This window comes from Apiospora marii (genome assembly GCF_038362585.1).
Source record: "Apiospora marii strain CBS 49790 chromosome Unknown utg000007l_segment0_segment0, whole genome shotgun sequence".
Taxonomy (NCBI): Eukaryota; Fungi; Ascomycota; class Sordariomycetes; order Amphisphaeriales; family Apiosporaceae; genus Apiospora; species Apiospora marii.
Window position 1 is genome coordinate 1,648,903 of NW_027117379.1, and position 14,714 is coordinate 1,663,616.

Here is a 14,714-nt window from a genome sequence, read left to right on the forward strand (position 1 = left end):
GAGTGGAAGGAGAGCGTCGGACGACTGCAATGCTCTGTCAAACAGCGGCTGAACTCGAAGGCCGAAGGGATGGGTTTACGAGCTACACCTGTTCGAAAACCGCTTGATGTAATAGGGGTAGCTCTTGTGTACACAATAAAGAAAGTGCCGCTTCTACTGGAAGATGTCGCACTATGCGAATTATGAGCTGTGTAATGCGACGTCATACATAATGTTTATCCCAGGCATGATGAGTGTGTCTAATCCATGGGTTTCAAACTGATAAAAGGAGCGTCTTCCATGTGTTATCACGTACGTAATTTCATAGAATACTAGGTGACGTGCATGATATACGCATCCCATTGAGTCGGCATGGTGAAAACGACTTGCGCCTTCCACCGGCAAAACAATCCCACAGCAAGAAAAGTGCACATTCCCACTCCTATGATAACACAGCAACCGCAACCATGGCAGCTGTCCACGAGGGGAAACTCCTCTATATACCTATCTCCAGTTTCTTCTGGCCTGCCCTGGGACCTCATCCAAGTGTCAAGCTGAAAACATACATTCATTTCGATGAAATATCGTGTTAGACTATTAACAGTGGCTGGTGAGAGTGTCGCCACCGTCGGCAAGTTTAGTTTATGACTGGAAAAGTATGGTTTCTTTCTTTCTCTTTTCTTTTTATTTTTCTTCTTCTTTTTTTCTCCTTACACGTGCCGTTCAGAACTTCAGCAAAGGACAACAGTCTCCCACCTAGGGCTGCTCGTATTCCATGAACAAACGTTGGCCGTCCCAACAGCCACTCGCCGAGCAACAAATGGTTTTAATGACAGGCGTTCTACAAGCATTACGGTCATTTTCCACACAGTCATTTTGATCATAGGGTCGTTAGTCCCTATCCATGGAAGCCATTTGCGTTGGCGATAGGGCGCCAGATAACCCCCTAGAACAACGCATTCAATCGCTTTCTCGTCCCCATTCAAGCTTTGCTGCGCACATGACCAGTCGCGGCCCATTGAAGGAAAATGACCAACTACCTCGCCTGAGGCATTGTGAAAAGAGACAGTCTTCCCATCGCCATCGTCGCCCTCGATATCACCAATGTATACTGTGGCGACAGTCGTGTTGAACACTAGGGATCCAGGCAGCGCAGCAGCTACCTTGATAGCCTCTGGGTCGTGTGCAGTGCGTGAAGCGGCCTGCCACGGGTTATGAACACAGTCGCGCCAGATTGAATTTGATCGCCACTCTGCGGGAAGGGCCTTCCCACTTGTGAGAGGGGGTAACCGTTCCAGCTTACCGAGAGCGCTGATAGTGATTACATGATCCATCCATCGCTGCTCGATTGCAAGTTCACGCAGTCCCTCATCAGGGTCCTGGTAGTAGTATTGGACAATACTACACATATTTGCCTCGATTTTCTCGTCGAAGAACTTGTAATTCACAGGCTTGGCGCATGACGCCCAGCTCCAGCTTGGGATTGCGGTAGAGCTTCCTCTCCTGACGAGCGCACCATCGCAGGTCCAACGGATACATTGGGGCAAAATCCTTTCCGGTAGGCCGAAGAGCATGCGCGAACCGAATCCGGTAGCAATGACATTAGCGACGCCACTGAACGCTTTCAAGATGTCGGTCTCAAAGGTGAGCTCGCGTGAGCTATAATCTTTTACCCAATGCTGGTAACTTTCAAACGTCGGCATGTCTGGAAAGAAGTGTTTTTCCGTAAACGCTTCTACCCGACCTGGCATCCCAGGGAGCCCTGGTTGTTCCGGAAGTCGTAGGGGTGCTGAGCATTCGTTCGAGTCCGTCCTGGCTTCTTGGATAGCTCGGTTAGCAGGGCGAGTTGTTGGGCAATCCCGATCCCATGTGAACTCCTCTTCGGCTACTGCCGAGGAGCACTGGAAGATAGCCTGATATTCAGTGATGAACAAGCACCGCCTCGACAAGAGCCTTTCCTGAAAGGTCCAGCCCCGTCGATTCCACATCGACGGATCGACGATGGTACGTAACCCATTCGGATCCACAGTTTCACGGTTATACTTCAGTGGTGGTCTGAAAGCAGAAGACCACGGTCGTCTGGCTTGTTCCGCGTGGCCTGGCAGCCCCGTATTTGTCGTCCGGGAGTCGAGAGCTGCAATAATAGTGAAGGATGCTGAGCGGTAAATTGAACCCATGGCCTGAATCTGTATTGACTTTGTGTCTTCGTCGTCCTGGACAATGCAGAGCCGATCAACCCAGAGGAACTGCTTTCCTAGGTCTCGACATAAGGATATGGCATGAATAATGACTTTAGGTATTGTGCTTTCAGTGAGGCTTCCCGGTTTCACAAGATCTTCGATATTGGCTTTCTCGAGTTTGAGATCACACGAGCCAACACCGCCTGAATTCCACATGTAGCTTAAAGCAACGAAAGCCACCCGAGTATCTGGCCTGGTAACATTGCAAAGATGAGTATCAATAAGCATAAAGCCAGGAGGCAAGCTTTCTGTTCCATAAATTTATCACATTAGAAAGATGAATACAACGCTCTAGAGATAACTCACGCACCCTTGGATGTAGCAGGTTGAGACTGGATATCCTGGTTTGGAAGTATCCGGCGCTCAATGTTTTGAAAGAACCTGTCAACTGTAGGTCTTGCTATGACCTTCGTCACTTTATTCCTTATACTGGAGATGTTTCGCGCGAATATCTGTGAGGATCTTGGACGGTTTGGCTTGCTGGACACCGCAATCTCTTCCGTCGGCTCAGCAATGCCCATGCATTTGGGCCCGTGGTTTTCTTCGCAGAACCGAAGCCAACCCTTCATAGTAGATATATCGAAATGCGGTACATTCCCATCTTCTACATTGTACAACGTATCATCTTGCGCGTAGTAGGCTCGTATACGAGGTGTGAAACTAACGGTTTCTGGCATTTCAGAATCTGTTCCAGCTTGGGTCGGGTCATCTGGCTGCGGCTCTGGCTGAAACGATACGTCGAGAAGTATCCAAATACCCAAAGGTAGGCTCTGTTCGATATGCCTCCTTTGAGTCTGTTCCCAATCAGGGCCGTATAAAGAGTCATTACAATCGAGTAGATAGATAGGACCCATGATCTTCACTACGACCCCAGAGGGCGAAGTAGACTGGACCATTGTGTCAGGAATGCGGGTATTGACCACCGATAAGATAATCTTGCAGATGAGACAATGACCATGATTGCAGAGGTGATCGTAGGTCAGACTGTATTCCGGCGCTAGACGGTCGAAAGGAAAGATCAAGCGACGCCACGGTTGGCAACGATCGCAGAGGCGGGGATGAGGATCCCCGTATTCATCGTGCGCCTCCATCTTTGAGTAACAGAAAGAGTATGGCGGATAGTGTGTTGACGAGCAGGTTCGCAATGAAGTATGTCGACAGTATCGTGAAAAGTCTCTTTGGTCAAGCCTGTAAATCTGGACGCCTTGGTTTTGAAAATTGCTTGAGTGATGCACGGCACTGCCAGGAAGACGCCACCGACGCAGGACGCGAATCTGGTTGGTTATCACCGCTGCCGCGGGTCAGCCTCACGCCTCACGCGTCAAGTGCGATCAACAAATTGCCGTTGAAACGACGAGCGATCGAATAAAATGGAGTCATGTACTCAAGTATTCAACCTTATGCTCTTACATTTCCTTATATCGTCGCACCAACGTGACTGAATACAGTGGTTACAACACAGAAGCTAGACTATTCACATGGTCTTGCCTAGATTCATCCACGATAAACCCATGATTATATTGTAAAAAAAGAAGAAATATGAAAACAAGGCATGAAGAAAATGACAACATCCCGGGACGTGTAGTGTAGTATTGATAGTATTCCTTGCCTTGTCGTCTACGACGGCATAGGCTCTCGTGGGGGCTGAAAGGGGGCAGGTCTGCAATCAATAAGAAATGCAGACTCCAGCAAATAACCCAGCTTTTCCATGGCATATGGCCTTGTCATTACAATAATATATGTATGGGTGTAATGAAATAACCTTGCACGGTGTAAATGTTCTCGCTGATGTTTGCAAGCCAAGTGAATGCAAGGCGGTTTTTGGAGGTAGGGGTGACAGGATACAGAGTTGGCTCCAAAACACGCTCTGTATATACGAAAGAGTCATCCACTTACTGGCGATTCTGTGTAGCTGATGATGAATATAATCTGGAATAATAGAGTTACAGTATCGCTGGGTTTATTTATTGTATGTTGTATCTAAATAATTTATATACTTCCCATCTTGTTAGTCGCAAATGTTGAGACCTGAATCTAGAAAGTACACGGGGGAAGCTTTACTGGTGTAATTGGATTTGAGCTCACCGTCCTAGTGTGTATCGTCCGAAGATATCCGAGGCTCGGCTTTTGATCAATTACGTAGTTCATAACATGCTTTAGCGAAATGCTCTTCGCTCGGTGTAACATTCCCGTCTGGATCAACAACTGGCTGCGGTGGAAGCCTCGGAGGAACTTCAAGTGAGGGGGTGGAAGATGTATAACAATCGCCCTTGCAACCAACCGCATTGATCTTCTAGGCTATCCGGTTCCTACACCCTCTCAATACCAGAATGTCCCTTGCTAAACTCAATCCGCCCTCAATGTCTGACACCAGCCCAGACCTGAATAACCCCGAAACCTTCGATGTCATCATCATCGGCGCCGGCTTCGCGGGCATCAACTGCGCGTACCGGCTCATGAAGCAGCAGCCCGGTAGCAGCTTCGTCATCCTCGATGCCCGCGACGACATCGGCGGGGTGTGGGACCAGTTCAGATACCCGGGAGTCCGGTCCGACAGCCAGGTCTACACCTACGGGCTCGCTTGGCACCGCTGGCCCTTTACGAAACCCATCGCTCAAGGCACCGAGATCATGGAGTACCTGCACGACGCCGTCTCCAAGCATCGCATAGACGACCACATCCGGTTCCGCCACAAGGTCTCCGGGGTCGACTGGAGCTCTAAGCGCCAAGAATGGACCGTAACGGCCGCCAACCGCCAGGGACTGCAGCAACAGCCAAAGCGCTACCTCGCCCGCTGGATCATCATGGGCACCGGGTACGTCGACTACGAGTCGCCCATCAAGCCAGACATTCCAGGGCTGAGCACGTTCCAAGGCCGAGTCATCCACCCCCAAAACTGGCCCCGCGACTTCCCCTACGCGAACCAGAAACTGGCCCTCATCGGAAGCGGCGCCACCGCCGTCTCGCTCCTCCCCGCTATTGCCAAGGAAGCCGGCCAGGTCACGATGATCCAGCGGAGCCCGACCTACGTCGCCGCCAGGCCGAGCTGGGAAGCGACAACGAGGGTGCCCCGCGGACTGCTGCTCGCCTGGAGATGGCTGTATAATATGATAAACCCGTATCTCCTCGTACTGTTCTCCCAGCGTTTCCCCAATGTGGTTCGGGACAGGCTCGCTCAGGAGGCCCTGAAGGAGCTGCCGGCCCACGTTCCCGTGGACCCTCATTTCACCCCGCGGTACGATCCGTGGAGGCAGAGGTTATGCTTGGATCCGAACGCGGCGTTCTTCCATTCATTCCATCGGCCGAGTGTCCGGTTGATTACTGGAGAGATCGCCGCGGTTACAGAACAGGGCATCCGGATGCGTGGTGGTGAGGCGGTGGATGCCGACATTATTATCACCGCCACTGGCCATCGCATGGTGCTCGGCGGCAACATTGATATACGAGTTGACGGGAAGGATATTGCCTGGTGTGGTAGATTCGTTTGGAATGGCTGCATGTTGGATGGAGTTCCCAACATGATGTTCATGCTGGGTTATACCAACAACTCCTGGACCCTGGGAACCGACAATACCGCCATGTACCTGGTGCGACTGATGAGCTACATGCAGAGTAAAGGGGCTAGGTCGGCAGTACCGCGAGTGCCCGAGGCTGTTGCTACTGGAGCTCCCCAGAGCATATGGCAGCTGGATTCCACGTACGTCCGCGAAGCAAAGGGGAGGCTGCCAGTGTGTGGCAACACAGGCCCGTGGAAGCCAAAGAATCGGCCACCGATAGACTGGCTCTACGCACGATGGGGGAACGCCACGGCAGATCTTGAGTTTTCTATGTAGCTTGATCCGAAGGCTAGAGTTGCCTCAATCATGTGTCGGTTCCATCCTCGCGATGTCCTTGGCCGAATTGCTCCACCAGCTTCCTCATTTCTTCAATCAGCCTGTGAGATCGCGATCAGCAAAACAGTTCTAGAGGTCCGATTCCACTGGGTACCCACATCGTTCTGAAATGCGCAACGTCAGGATACAATGCTGTATCGTGGATGATGACGCGCCTGGTCAGATAGTAGAGCAGGGTCAGCAGAAACGAAAGAGAAACTGGATAAAGCTTCAGCTTACACGGCATAAAGTGCATTTCGACCTTCCCAGTCTTCTTGTGGCTCGGACTTGGGTAAGATAGCGTGGTAGCTTTCTATACACTCTCATGCCCAGTCGTTGGCCAAGGGCCGCAAGGTGGCGAGCTCATCTATGAGACGCCAGGTCAGTTTTCGGAAGTCGGACGAAACGCCGAGTCGATGCTGGGGGGGGGGGGGGCTATGCTAAGGGAAAGACGTGCATTCGTGGTGGCCCCAGAAGGCCGAAGAGTCGAACATCAGCAGTTCGCCAGTCGCCTCCTGCGCCGCCACATTCCCCATCCACAAATCGCCATGGAGGAGAACCGGATCGATCTGCCGCCCGCCCGTCTCCAAGGGCCGCAGCAGCCGGGGTTAAACCTTAGCTAGGAACGGCTCGCTGAGCCGCTTCAGTTCCTCACAGGGCCCGCCGGCCTCCTCTTCGAGCTGCAGCATCCGGCGCATTCCGCGGACGTAGAACTCTTCCCAGGTCTCGGCCCATGTGTTATCCTGGGCCAGCGTGCCGTTGAACGTGGTGATGTGGAAGCCGAACTTCTGGGGCAGCAGCTGCTGCTTTGGATGGGCTGCTCGACTGCGCTTGTGGAGCTGGGCGACGGCGTTTATGAAGCGCGGGATGGCGAGGGGTCCCTTTTGCAAGGCGTGGAACTCGAACAGGAGGAAGTGGCGGTCCGACTCGGCGCATTTGCCCCAGGCAAGCGGCTTCGGCGAGAACTCTGGCACGAAGCGGTTGATCAAGAGCATCGACTCATACTCGCCCTGGAGCATGGCTTGTGCTTTGGGGCCGGCCGTCAACTGCACAGTCGCAGCTCGGTCAGTATAGTGCGTCCAACTTGCTTGGAGTCTGGGATGACGACTCGAACCTTGAGAAAGAAGGACTTCGATTCACCGCCAACTTCTACATCGACACGGGCCGTAGTATTCCAATTACTTGCGCCATGGCCGCGAGAGCTTCGGATCCTCGCACCGGCTGGGAGCTTTAAGTGGCGTCAATGCCTGAAGGTATACGTGGTTCATATGGTGTTCGCGGTTGTTCATACGGGCAATGATGTTTCTATCAAGTTCGACATCCCCTTCATGGACCTTGGCGTTGTTCTGCACCTCCCAATATTGAGGCGACATGATGACTGGTGACAGACAGTTCAAGACGCAGGCCGTCTGTGTGAGTGCAGCTGGCTGGCAAGCATCTCGAAATTCCTCAAGATGTAGGTAGACAGGTGCCAAAGCACATAGCATTCCTCTTGGGGCGTTGCCTCAGAAGTGGGCCAATGCCCTCAAGAGACATGGCAAATGGTACCAGAACTTGAAGAGCAATGTGTCTGTCGTCACTGGAGGTGGGCTGTTGGCAGACTGGCATGCGATACGGCATAGCAGTTTGTGTGTTGGTTGGGGGAAGCTGCAGCGCCAAGATAACGATCCAGACCCCGCTCGTGTAAGTACGATGCGACTTCCCACTGGAAAAGGGGTGCCACTGCCTAGGGCCCTTCCTTACTGGTAATTTCGGCGCAGCTACACATCGTTTATACCACTACCCGGGCGCTTGAAATAAACTTCCCCGTAGTCCCATGCTGTGTTTCCATGTCAAACAAGCCTAAGACGCCGTTAATTTTCTCGGGCCATGGCAGGTTACACCGAACCAAAGGAGGAAAACGTGGTGGCTTGTCCAACTCAGCCACCGACGCCCGTTCCTCCGCCCCGACCATACACCAAGTTCAGCAAGGTCGAAAGACGGGTCATCGTAGCTCTAATCGCCTTGGCCGCATGGTTCTCGACCTTGAGCAACTTCATCTACTACCCGGCTATCTCTTCGATCGCAGAAGATCTCAATTCGACCATCGGTCTGGTCAACCTGACCGTGACCTCCTATCTGGTCGTTTCGGCCGTGGCTCCGGCCATCGTGGGGGATGCCGCCGACACTCTGGGGCGACGCCCGTTGTATGCCGCGACGCTGACGCTGTACGTGGCGGCCAATATCGGTATTGCTTCGCAGCGTTCCTTCGTGGCGTTGTTACTATTGCGCATGCTGCAAAGCGCCGGTATCTCTGGTATGACCAGAAATCGTGTCTTTGACAAAAAAGTCTTACTGATTAGAATTGCAATTCGCAGGGACCTTCTCTGTCGCGTACGGAGTCCTTGCGGATATCGCGGCACCCAGCGAAAGGGGTTCTTTTGTGTCGGCTCTCTCCTTTGGGTAAGTAACCGTGAACTAACTAACTCCTTTACGTTTGCCGCCATGCAGGGCTAACTTGGTACCCGATGCAGAATCACCACCGCCCCAAGCATCGGGCCTGTTATCGGTGGTGCCATGGCTTCCGGGCCTGGATGGAGGTGGATATTCTGGTTCCTCGCCATAGTATCAGGCATCTGCCTCGTACTGATGATTCTCCTACTCCCGGAGACGAACCGGGCTTTGGTGGGGAACGGAGCAGTCAGGCCCCTGAAGCTCTCACACCCTCTTCTCCCAGGGGTATTACGGCCGTGGGCACGACAGGGTAATGCGGATATCATTGACTTGCCTCCAAGGGCTCTAAGAATTCCGAATCCCCTCAAGAGTCTCGTAGTCCTGTCTCGAAGGGATGTTGCCGTTAGCATCATGCCCGGAAGCTTTCTGTACACGGTGTACTTCTGCATCCACACTTCACTGTCGACATCATTTGTCGAGGTGTATCATCTAGATTATCTGCGGGCTGGGTTCGTTTACCTGCCGTTCGGTGCCGGGGCCATCATCTCGACTTTTGTGTCTGGGAGATGGATTGATCGCGACTACCGCATCGTGGCGCAGTCCCATGGACTGCCCATTAACAAGGTATCTGGCGATGATCTGTTACACTTTCCCGTCGAAGAGGCTCGCCTCAGAAGCGTGTTTCTCCCCACTCTCGTGGCGCTGGTTTCTGTTGTGACCTATGGGTGGCTAGTCCATCACCATGTTGTGGGTGTACTCGGTTCATTCCTCCGATTATGCATGATACAGACTGACCAGTCTATGTAGCATATGGCGGGCCCATTGATCTGCTTGTTCTTCGCCGGTCTCTCGATACAGACATGCTTCAATGTAAGCGCGATTGAGTGGTTACCGGAGACGCACTCCACTAACACCTTGGTCAGATCAATAACACTCTATTAGTCGACATCAATGAAGACGTCCCCGCTACCGCCCAAGCGTCATCTAACATTGTACGATGCATCATGTCGGCGGCTCTTGTCGGTACGTTGCAGATAATTATTGATGAAATAGGATTTGGCTGGGCTTTCACGTTGCTCGGGTCGTTCTGTCTACTTGCAGGGTTCTTCTATCTTATCGAGCGGATGTATGGTAGGAAATGGAGACTAGCGCGGCACGTCGCAAGTACATAATGACAGTCGAATGAACAAGTATACTACATACTTGCGGCGATCAACTAACTATGTCCACATTCAAACCTCCCAATCGCGGTCCTGCTCAACGAATGAGGGGAATTCGACAGGTCACTCGCCCTGATACCCATGGGGGAACTTCTCCAGGAGCTTCTTCATATCTTCAATGGCCCTGCTCGCCGTCAGACGGATATAACATAGCCTTTTAGAACTCCAATCAAACTTACATCTTCCGAAAGTTCTTATTCTCTGGGTAAAGAGTGGACGCACAGAAATGCCCGCTTCTACCTCGTGTCAGCCTTATTGGTATCAAAGTTCTGACGACTTACATTGCATAGAGCGCATTGCGGTCCTCGTAATCATCCTCAGGGGCTGATTTAGGGAAGACCTTGTGATATTCTTCCATCCAGTCTCGTCCAAGTTGATAGCGCGGCGTGGCCATACTACCGACATCATCTGCAGACACCCGATTGAGAAAACCCAAATTCCACTACGTGTGTTATCGAGGGGGCGTTGGATGGAGTTTCTCACATTCGTTATGCCCCCAGAAAACGGCAGGGTCGAAATAGATTGGCTGCCCCGTTTTTGCGTTGGTGGCCAGGTTACCGTACCATATATCGCCATGCAGCAAGGCAGGCCGGGGGCTGCGGCCATGTGTTATGAGCGGCCGAAGGAGGCGGGGGATGACTCTGTCCATGAACCTCGGCAGGACCTCGTCGAGCTCCTTGCTGGGGCCTTGCGCGACGACCTCTTGGTCGACGAAGGACTGCAAGCGACGCCGGAAGAACTCCTCCCACGTCGTGCACCACGTCACGTCCTGGTACATGCTGCCCTCGTGGGTCATGGCGTGGAAGCCGAAGCGACTGGGGGAGTCCGGTGAAGCCATGCTGTCCTGATGGAGCTTGGCCAGCATGGAGGAGAACTTCTGGATGTCGGGAAGCTCGTTCTTCATGTCCATGAACTCGCAGAGATAGAAGTGCGTGTTGGGGTCCGACATGTAGGTGCCCCAGGCGACCGGACGCGGAATGCCGTCAGGGGTGAACCTGTGAATCGCTTTGACCCCATGGTATTCGCCTCTGAGTATGCTCATGCCCAAGTCGCCAGTGGCCGTTTTGAGGAAAAGACGGTATGGAGTGCCGTCAGCCAGTTCAAGATCAATGCGAGCAGTGCTCGTCCAGAAACTGGCACCGTGGCGCTCGGCACTGACGAACTTGGACGCCTCGGGGAAGTCTGACAGGGGCAGTGAGTAAAGATCAGATCAGAATCCATTAGGTGCAGCACTGGTGCCACCAGCCTTGCTATATATACTTACGCTTCAATAAAGCATCGTCTACTTCGATAGCTTCGAGAAGTTTGTAGCCAATCGGCTTCGGGATCCCGTTAAGCTCCGCCATTGTTGCCAATGGATGATGTGAATAAGACGGAAGGCAAAAAGTAACCATACAGCGGATTGAAGGGACCAACCCATGGTTTGAACCGAGTGCACATGTTACGGCGGAGAACATGTAGAATCGGGTTCCAGCGCCCCGGGATTTGACTGCTCAATTTTGAAGCAACACTGCAAGATAGCTACAGGCTATTATTCGCCATACGACACAGCTAGGCGGCTACGAATCACTGTCAAAGATGGACTGCCCCAAACTCATACAATCACCCAGATTCTGGCGAGTCCCGGAAGGCCCTTTGGCTCTGGCTCCCCCCGCCATCGCCGCCAGCCTAACTGGCGTCGTAGGGATCCTGCGGACCCTCGAACCTCCCATTGTAAACGGATATCTTTTCTGCAATTGGGTTACCTATTGTCGATGAGTTCTCATTCTATCCTTCTCCCTAAACACGTTACAACAGCGACGTTTATCTAAACGCCACAAATCGACCAGGTGTTGGTGGCCAGTGACTGTCACGTACTAATAGCCCCCTTCCCTTATTCTTTCACCTGCTTTCTTCTTTAGCGAGTCAGAACTAGTGGGTTTAGCTGAAAATGCCATCTTTAAATATATTCGTTCTATTTAATAACTATACAGTTCAAAAGAACACACCTAATCATGTATACACAGGTTAGTACCTCGGTGGTAGCGACGATGAGAATAATGTATAAATCGGAGGGTCTGGCTTTCAACAATGGCAGGATGGCCTCCGCCGTTTGAGGAAAATGTAATTACAACTCATAATCTATAATTAACTCATTCAACTTCTCAGTCAAGAACTTATCCGGCAGAATGGAATCAAGAAGCCCTTTCGCGTGGGCTATTGTGGTCATTGTGGTGTATCTTTGCCACTCTGGGTTCTCAAATGGCACCTTTCCAAGGCCAGCCTGGCTGCCCGCTTGAACAGCCGAAGAACACGCAGTCCTAAGCCGCAACTTCAAGCTGCCTTTTCACCCTCTTCTGCGCTCTGGCTACGGTCCTTACCGCCGCTTTCGGCGTCTATGCTGCCCTCGTCCTTCTTCCTCACATCATGCCAGCCCATTCCCCAGACAAATATCCCATTGGCCGCCGCCATGCCAGCTGCCAAGTAAAAGATGCGGTCGATGCTGTTTGCGTATGCAGCGGAAACACCGGGCAAATGTTCAGCCGAGACGAAGGAGCGGAATCCGGAGACTCCTGCGCCTACAATGGCTTGGGGGTCGACTCCTGGCGCAAGGCGGGGAATCTCCCTGTTTAAGGTATCCAGGAAGATGATGTTGTAGAGGCTCATGACGATCGTGGGCCCGATAGCCTGGCCGAAGATAACAAAGGCGATGCCAGAGGCCAGCTCCTCGCCAGCCATCGCCGCTTGGACGGATATGATAGGCTATACACCGTTCAGTGAGTCAGAAAGATATGAATAACGTCCGCATATTGCGTCACGGAGAGTTGACGAACCAGCTGCAACCCGGCGCCGAAGCCGATGCCGCCAAGGATTTGGTACCCTATCCATGGACCAACTGGGGTGTCGGGTTGGAGGAGGGAGTAAAGACCGGTTCCGGTGGACAGGAACACCGTGGAAACGACAGCCACGGGAATTATATAGCCAATCTTGCTTACTGCACTCGCGCGTCAGTATCTGCAGTGAGCTCCTAGTTGTGCGTATGGGCCACGGCCTTTCAACTTACCAACAGCTCCTGTCAGGGCAGCCGTTATGAGCTGCGCGACTATCATTGGAAGGAGGTACACTGCACTCAGCATTGCACTCGCTCCTTTGACAGCCTGGAAATAAATGGGGAGATAGTAGATCGCTCCAAAGACAGCGGACATCATGAAAGCTATGAAGATGCATGACGCCAAGACGTTCTTTTGTCTGATCAGGGCGCGCGGCAGCATTGCCTCGTCTCCTCGGAATCGATTCCAGAAGAACCAGACGACTGCGGTCGCCGCGGCGCCGCAGAAGAGACCTATTACCTGAGAAGAGCTCCAGGCATACGTCTGGCCGCCGCCAAACTGGAGAGCGAGGAGGAGTTGCAACACAGCAGGCGCAAAGAGAAAGAAGCCCACAAGGTCAAGATGGTGGTGTAGTCTTGGTAGTAGCGTGCGGGCTGGGGGCTTAAGGCTCTCCTCGGGCGTGTGCAGAAAGACTATGGCAAGTATGGCCACTGCGCCAACCGGGACGTTCACATAAAAGCCTGCCTCCGTAAGTCAATCATCCAGGGAGAGAATGGGGAAGCGAAGACGTACACCACCGCCAGGTACTATAAGTTGTAAAAGCGCCCCCTATCAAGGGCCCTAAAACAAGTCCAAGCATGTTGACTGTTGGTCGCGAGTTAGTCCGGTCCACGGCAAAGGTTTCCTGATGAATGAGTGACTCACATCCCATGGTCAGTCCTATCAGCACTAGCCAAACATGTTAGTGTTACGAAGTTTATAGAGATTCCCAGGACCCTCGCTTACTTGGACGCTTCTGAAGAGGCGCGCAATTGGAAATAATGGCGATGGCACCGGTGGCGATACCTGCATTCCCAACGCCCGCAACGAAACGGCCGACGATGAACATGGCCGAAGAGGTAGCAGCACCGCAGAGAATCGAGCCGATTTCGAACACGGCAAAGAAGGCGAGAAAGGCCCGCTGCGCCAGTCAGAACTCGGATTCGAAACAGAAGCAGCGCATATACAATACAAACCTTGGTATTGAAGTACTTGTAAATTCTCCCTGTTAGTGGCTGCGGTGCAGCACTTGAGGGCACGATAAAGTTAGACCCGCAAACAGCTGTCTCATAGGTAGGGGATACGCAAGGCGTACCTCCCGAACTGATAGGCACTGGCGTACCAACCGACATCGGCAAGAGAATGGAAGTCGTTGGTGATCTTCGGTATGGCCTGGACCGAACTGTACGATTAGCCCGAAACCTGAGGTCATCGATCGGGAGACCAGACTTGCCGTGCTAACGATCATATTGTCCAGGATACTAAGGAAGCTGGCGAACGCCATGGCAAATATGATGAGGTAGAGTTTGGCGCCGGTCACATACTCGGGGTTCGGCTTGGGCTTGAAAAAGACGGGCTTGGTGTTGGCCTCTGAACGCTCGTCAACGGCAAGACTATCGTCCGGCGGCGTGGCCGGGCCGGACGGGATCTCGTTCGTGGCCTGCGCGGTAGCCATCGTCGTGAGGGTACTGGAGGGCATGCGCGGACCTGGAATCTGGATGTTGAAGGATCACGTCCTGCAGAAGCAAGATTTCAGTCGGGAGAGCCAAGTCTGAAAACCAGGAACTTTGCCGGCACGGCCAGATGGCTCTGGTTGGTGCCTGATAGGGAGGCCTACGTTTGCACCGCACCGACCACGCCGGCCTACCTGAGGTCGGTGTAACACACTATGCGCAGATATCAAATTACAGTACATGTGCCTGGAGTCCACTCGGAAATGAACGGAAGCAGGGTCTTGGATCCGGTTGGGAGTTGTGGACCAGTGGAAGGCGCTGCTCGCTGCGGCGGACCAACGGTTTGTCCTGCATCGAACGTACTTGAATGAGGGAGCTCTCATTTCGACCCTGGAGATTCACTGGAGGAATCTGCCGAGGACCGATGTAATTGGTATCCCAAGCGAGA

General features: G+C 52.7%; 7 protein-coding genes across 7 annotated transcripts; 2 read left to right on the plus strand and 5 right to left on the minus strand.

The window, feature by feature from the left end:
• Positions 1-710: 710 nt before the first annotated feature.
• PG985_010897 (uncharacterized protein) lies at positions 711-3,115 on the minus strand (the record flags this gene model as incomplete). The annotated part of the gene is made up of 2 exons (XM_066830664.1): positions 711-2,412; positions 2,526-3,115. The coding sequence occupies 2 exons, from the start codon at positions 3,113-3,115 to the stop codon at positions 711-713; spliced, it is 2,292 nt and encodes a 763-aa protein (XP_066681346.1).
• A 1,464-nt stretch (positions 3,116-4,579) lies between these two features.
• On the plus strand, positions 4,580-6,052 carry PG985_010898 (uncharacterized protein; the record flags this gene model as incomplete). Its single annotated transcript, XM_066830665.1, has 1 exon — positions 4,580-6,052. One exon carries the CDS (start codon positions 4,580-4,582, stop codon positions 6,050-6,052), a length of 1,473 nt encoding a protein of 490 aa, XP_066681347.1.
• Positions 6,053-6,080: 28 nt separating this feature from the next.
• PG985_010899 (uncharacterized protein) lies at positions 6,081-6,347 on the minus strand (the record flags this gene model as incomplete). The annotated part of the gene is made up of 2 exons (XM_066830666.1): positions 6,081-6,153; positions 6,211-6,347. The coding sequence occupies 2 exons, from the start codon at positions 6,345-6,347 to the stop codon at positions 6,081-6,083; spliced, it is 210 nt and encodes a 69-aa protein (XP_066681348.1).
• A 67-nt stretch (positions 6,348-6,414) lies between these two features.
• PG985_010900 (Fructosamine kinase-domain-containing protein) lies at positions 6,415-7,464 on the minus strand (the record flags this gene model as incomplete). Its single annotated transcript, XM_066830667.1, is given in 5 exon segments — positions 6,415-6,526; positions 6,545-6,675; positions 6,706-7,137; positions 7,206-7,312; positions 7,383-7,464. The coding sequence occupies 5 exon segments, from the start codon at positions 7,462-7,464 to the stop codon at positions 6,415-6,417; spliced, it is 864 nt and encodes a 287-aa protein (XP_066681349.1).
• A 496-nt stretch (positions 7,465-7,960) lies between these two features.
• On the plus strand, positions 7,961-9,673 carry PG985_010901 (uncharacterized protein; the record flags this gene model as incomplete). Its single annotated transcript, XM_066830668.1, has 6 exons — positions 7,961-8,387; positions 8,449-8,533; positions 8,605-9,271; positions 9,332-9,394; positions 9,448-9,547; positions 9,660-9,673. 6 exons carry the CDS (start codon positions 7,961-7,963, stop codon positions 9,671-9,673), a joined length of 1,356 nt encoding a protein of 451 aa, XP_066681350.1.
• A 134-nt stretch (positions 9,674-9,807) lies between these two features.
• PG985_010902 (Fructosamine/Ketosamine-3-kinase) lies at positions 9,808-11,090 on the minus strand (the record flags this gene model as incomplete). The annotated part of the gene is made up of 5 exons (XM_066830669.1): positions 9,808-9,868; positions 9,924-9,980; positions 10,026-10,152; positions 10,228-10,926; positions 11,009-11,090. 5 exons carry the CDS (start codon positions 11,088-11,090, stop codon positions 9,808-9,810), a joined length of 1,026 nt encoding a protein of 341 aa, XP_066681351.1.
• Positions 11,091-12,057: 967 nt separating this feature from the next.
• On the minus strand, positions 12,058-14,268 carry PG985_010903 (major facilitator superfamily domain-containing protein; the record flags this gene model as incomplete). The annotated part of the gene is made up of 6 exons (XM_066830670.1): positions 12,058-12,486; positions 12,558-12,718; positions 12,788-13,294; positions 13,347-13,493; positions 13,790-13,841; positions 13,909-14,268. The coding sequence occupies 6 exons, from the start codon at positions 14,266-14,268 to the stop codon at positions 12,058-12,060; spliced, it is 1,656 nt and encodes a 551-aa protein (XP_066681352.1).
• Between the last annotated feature and the right edge of the window lie 446 nt (positions 14,269-14,714).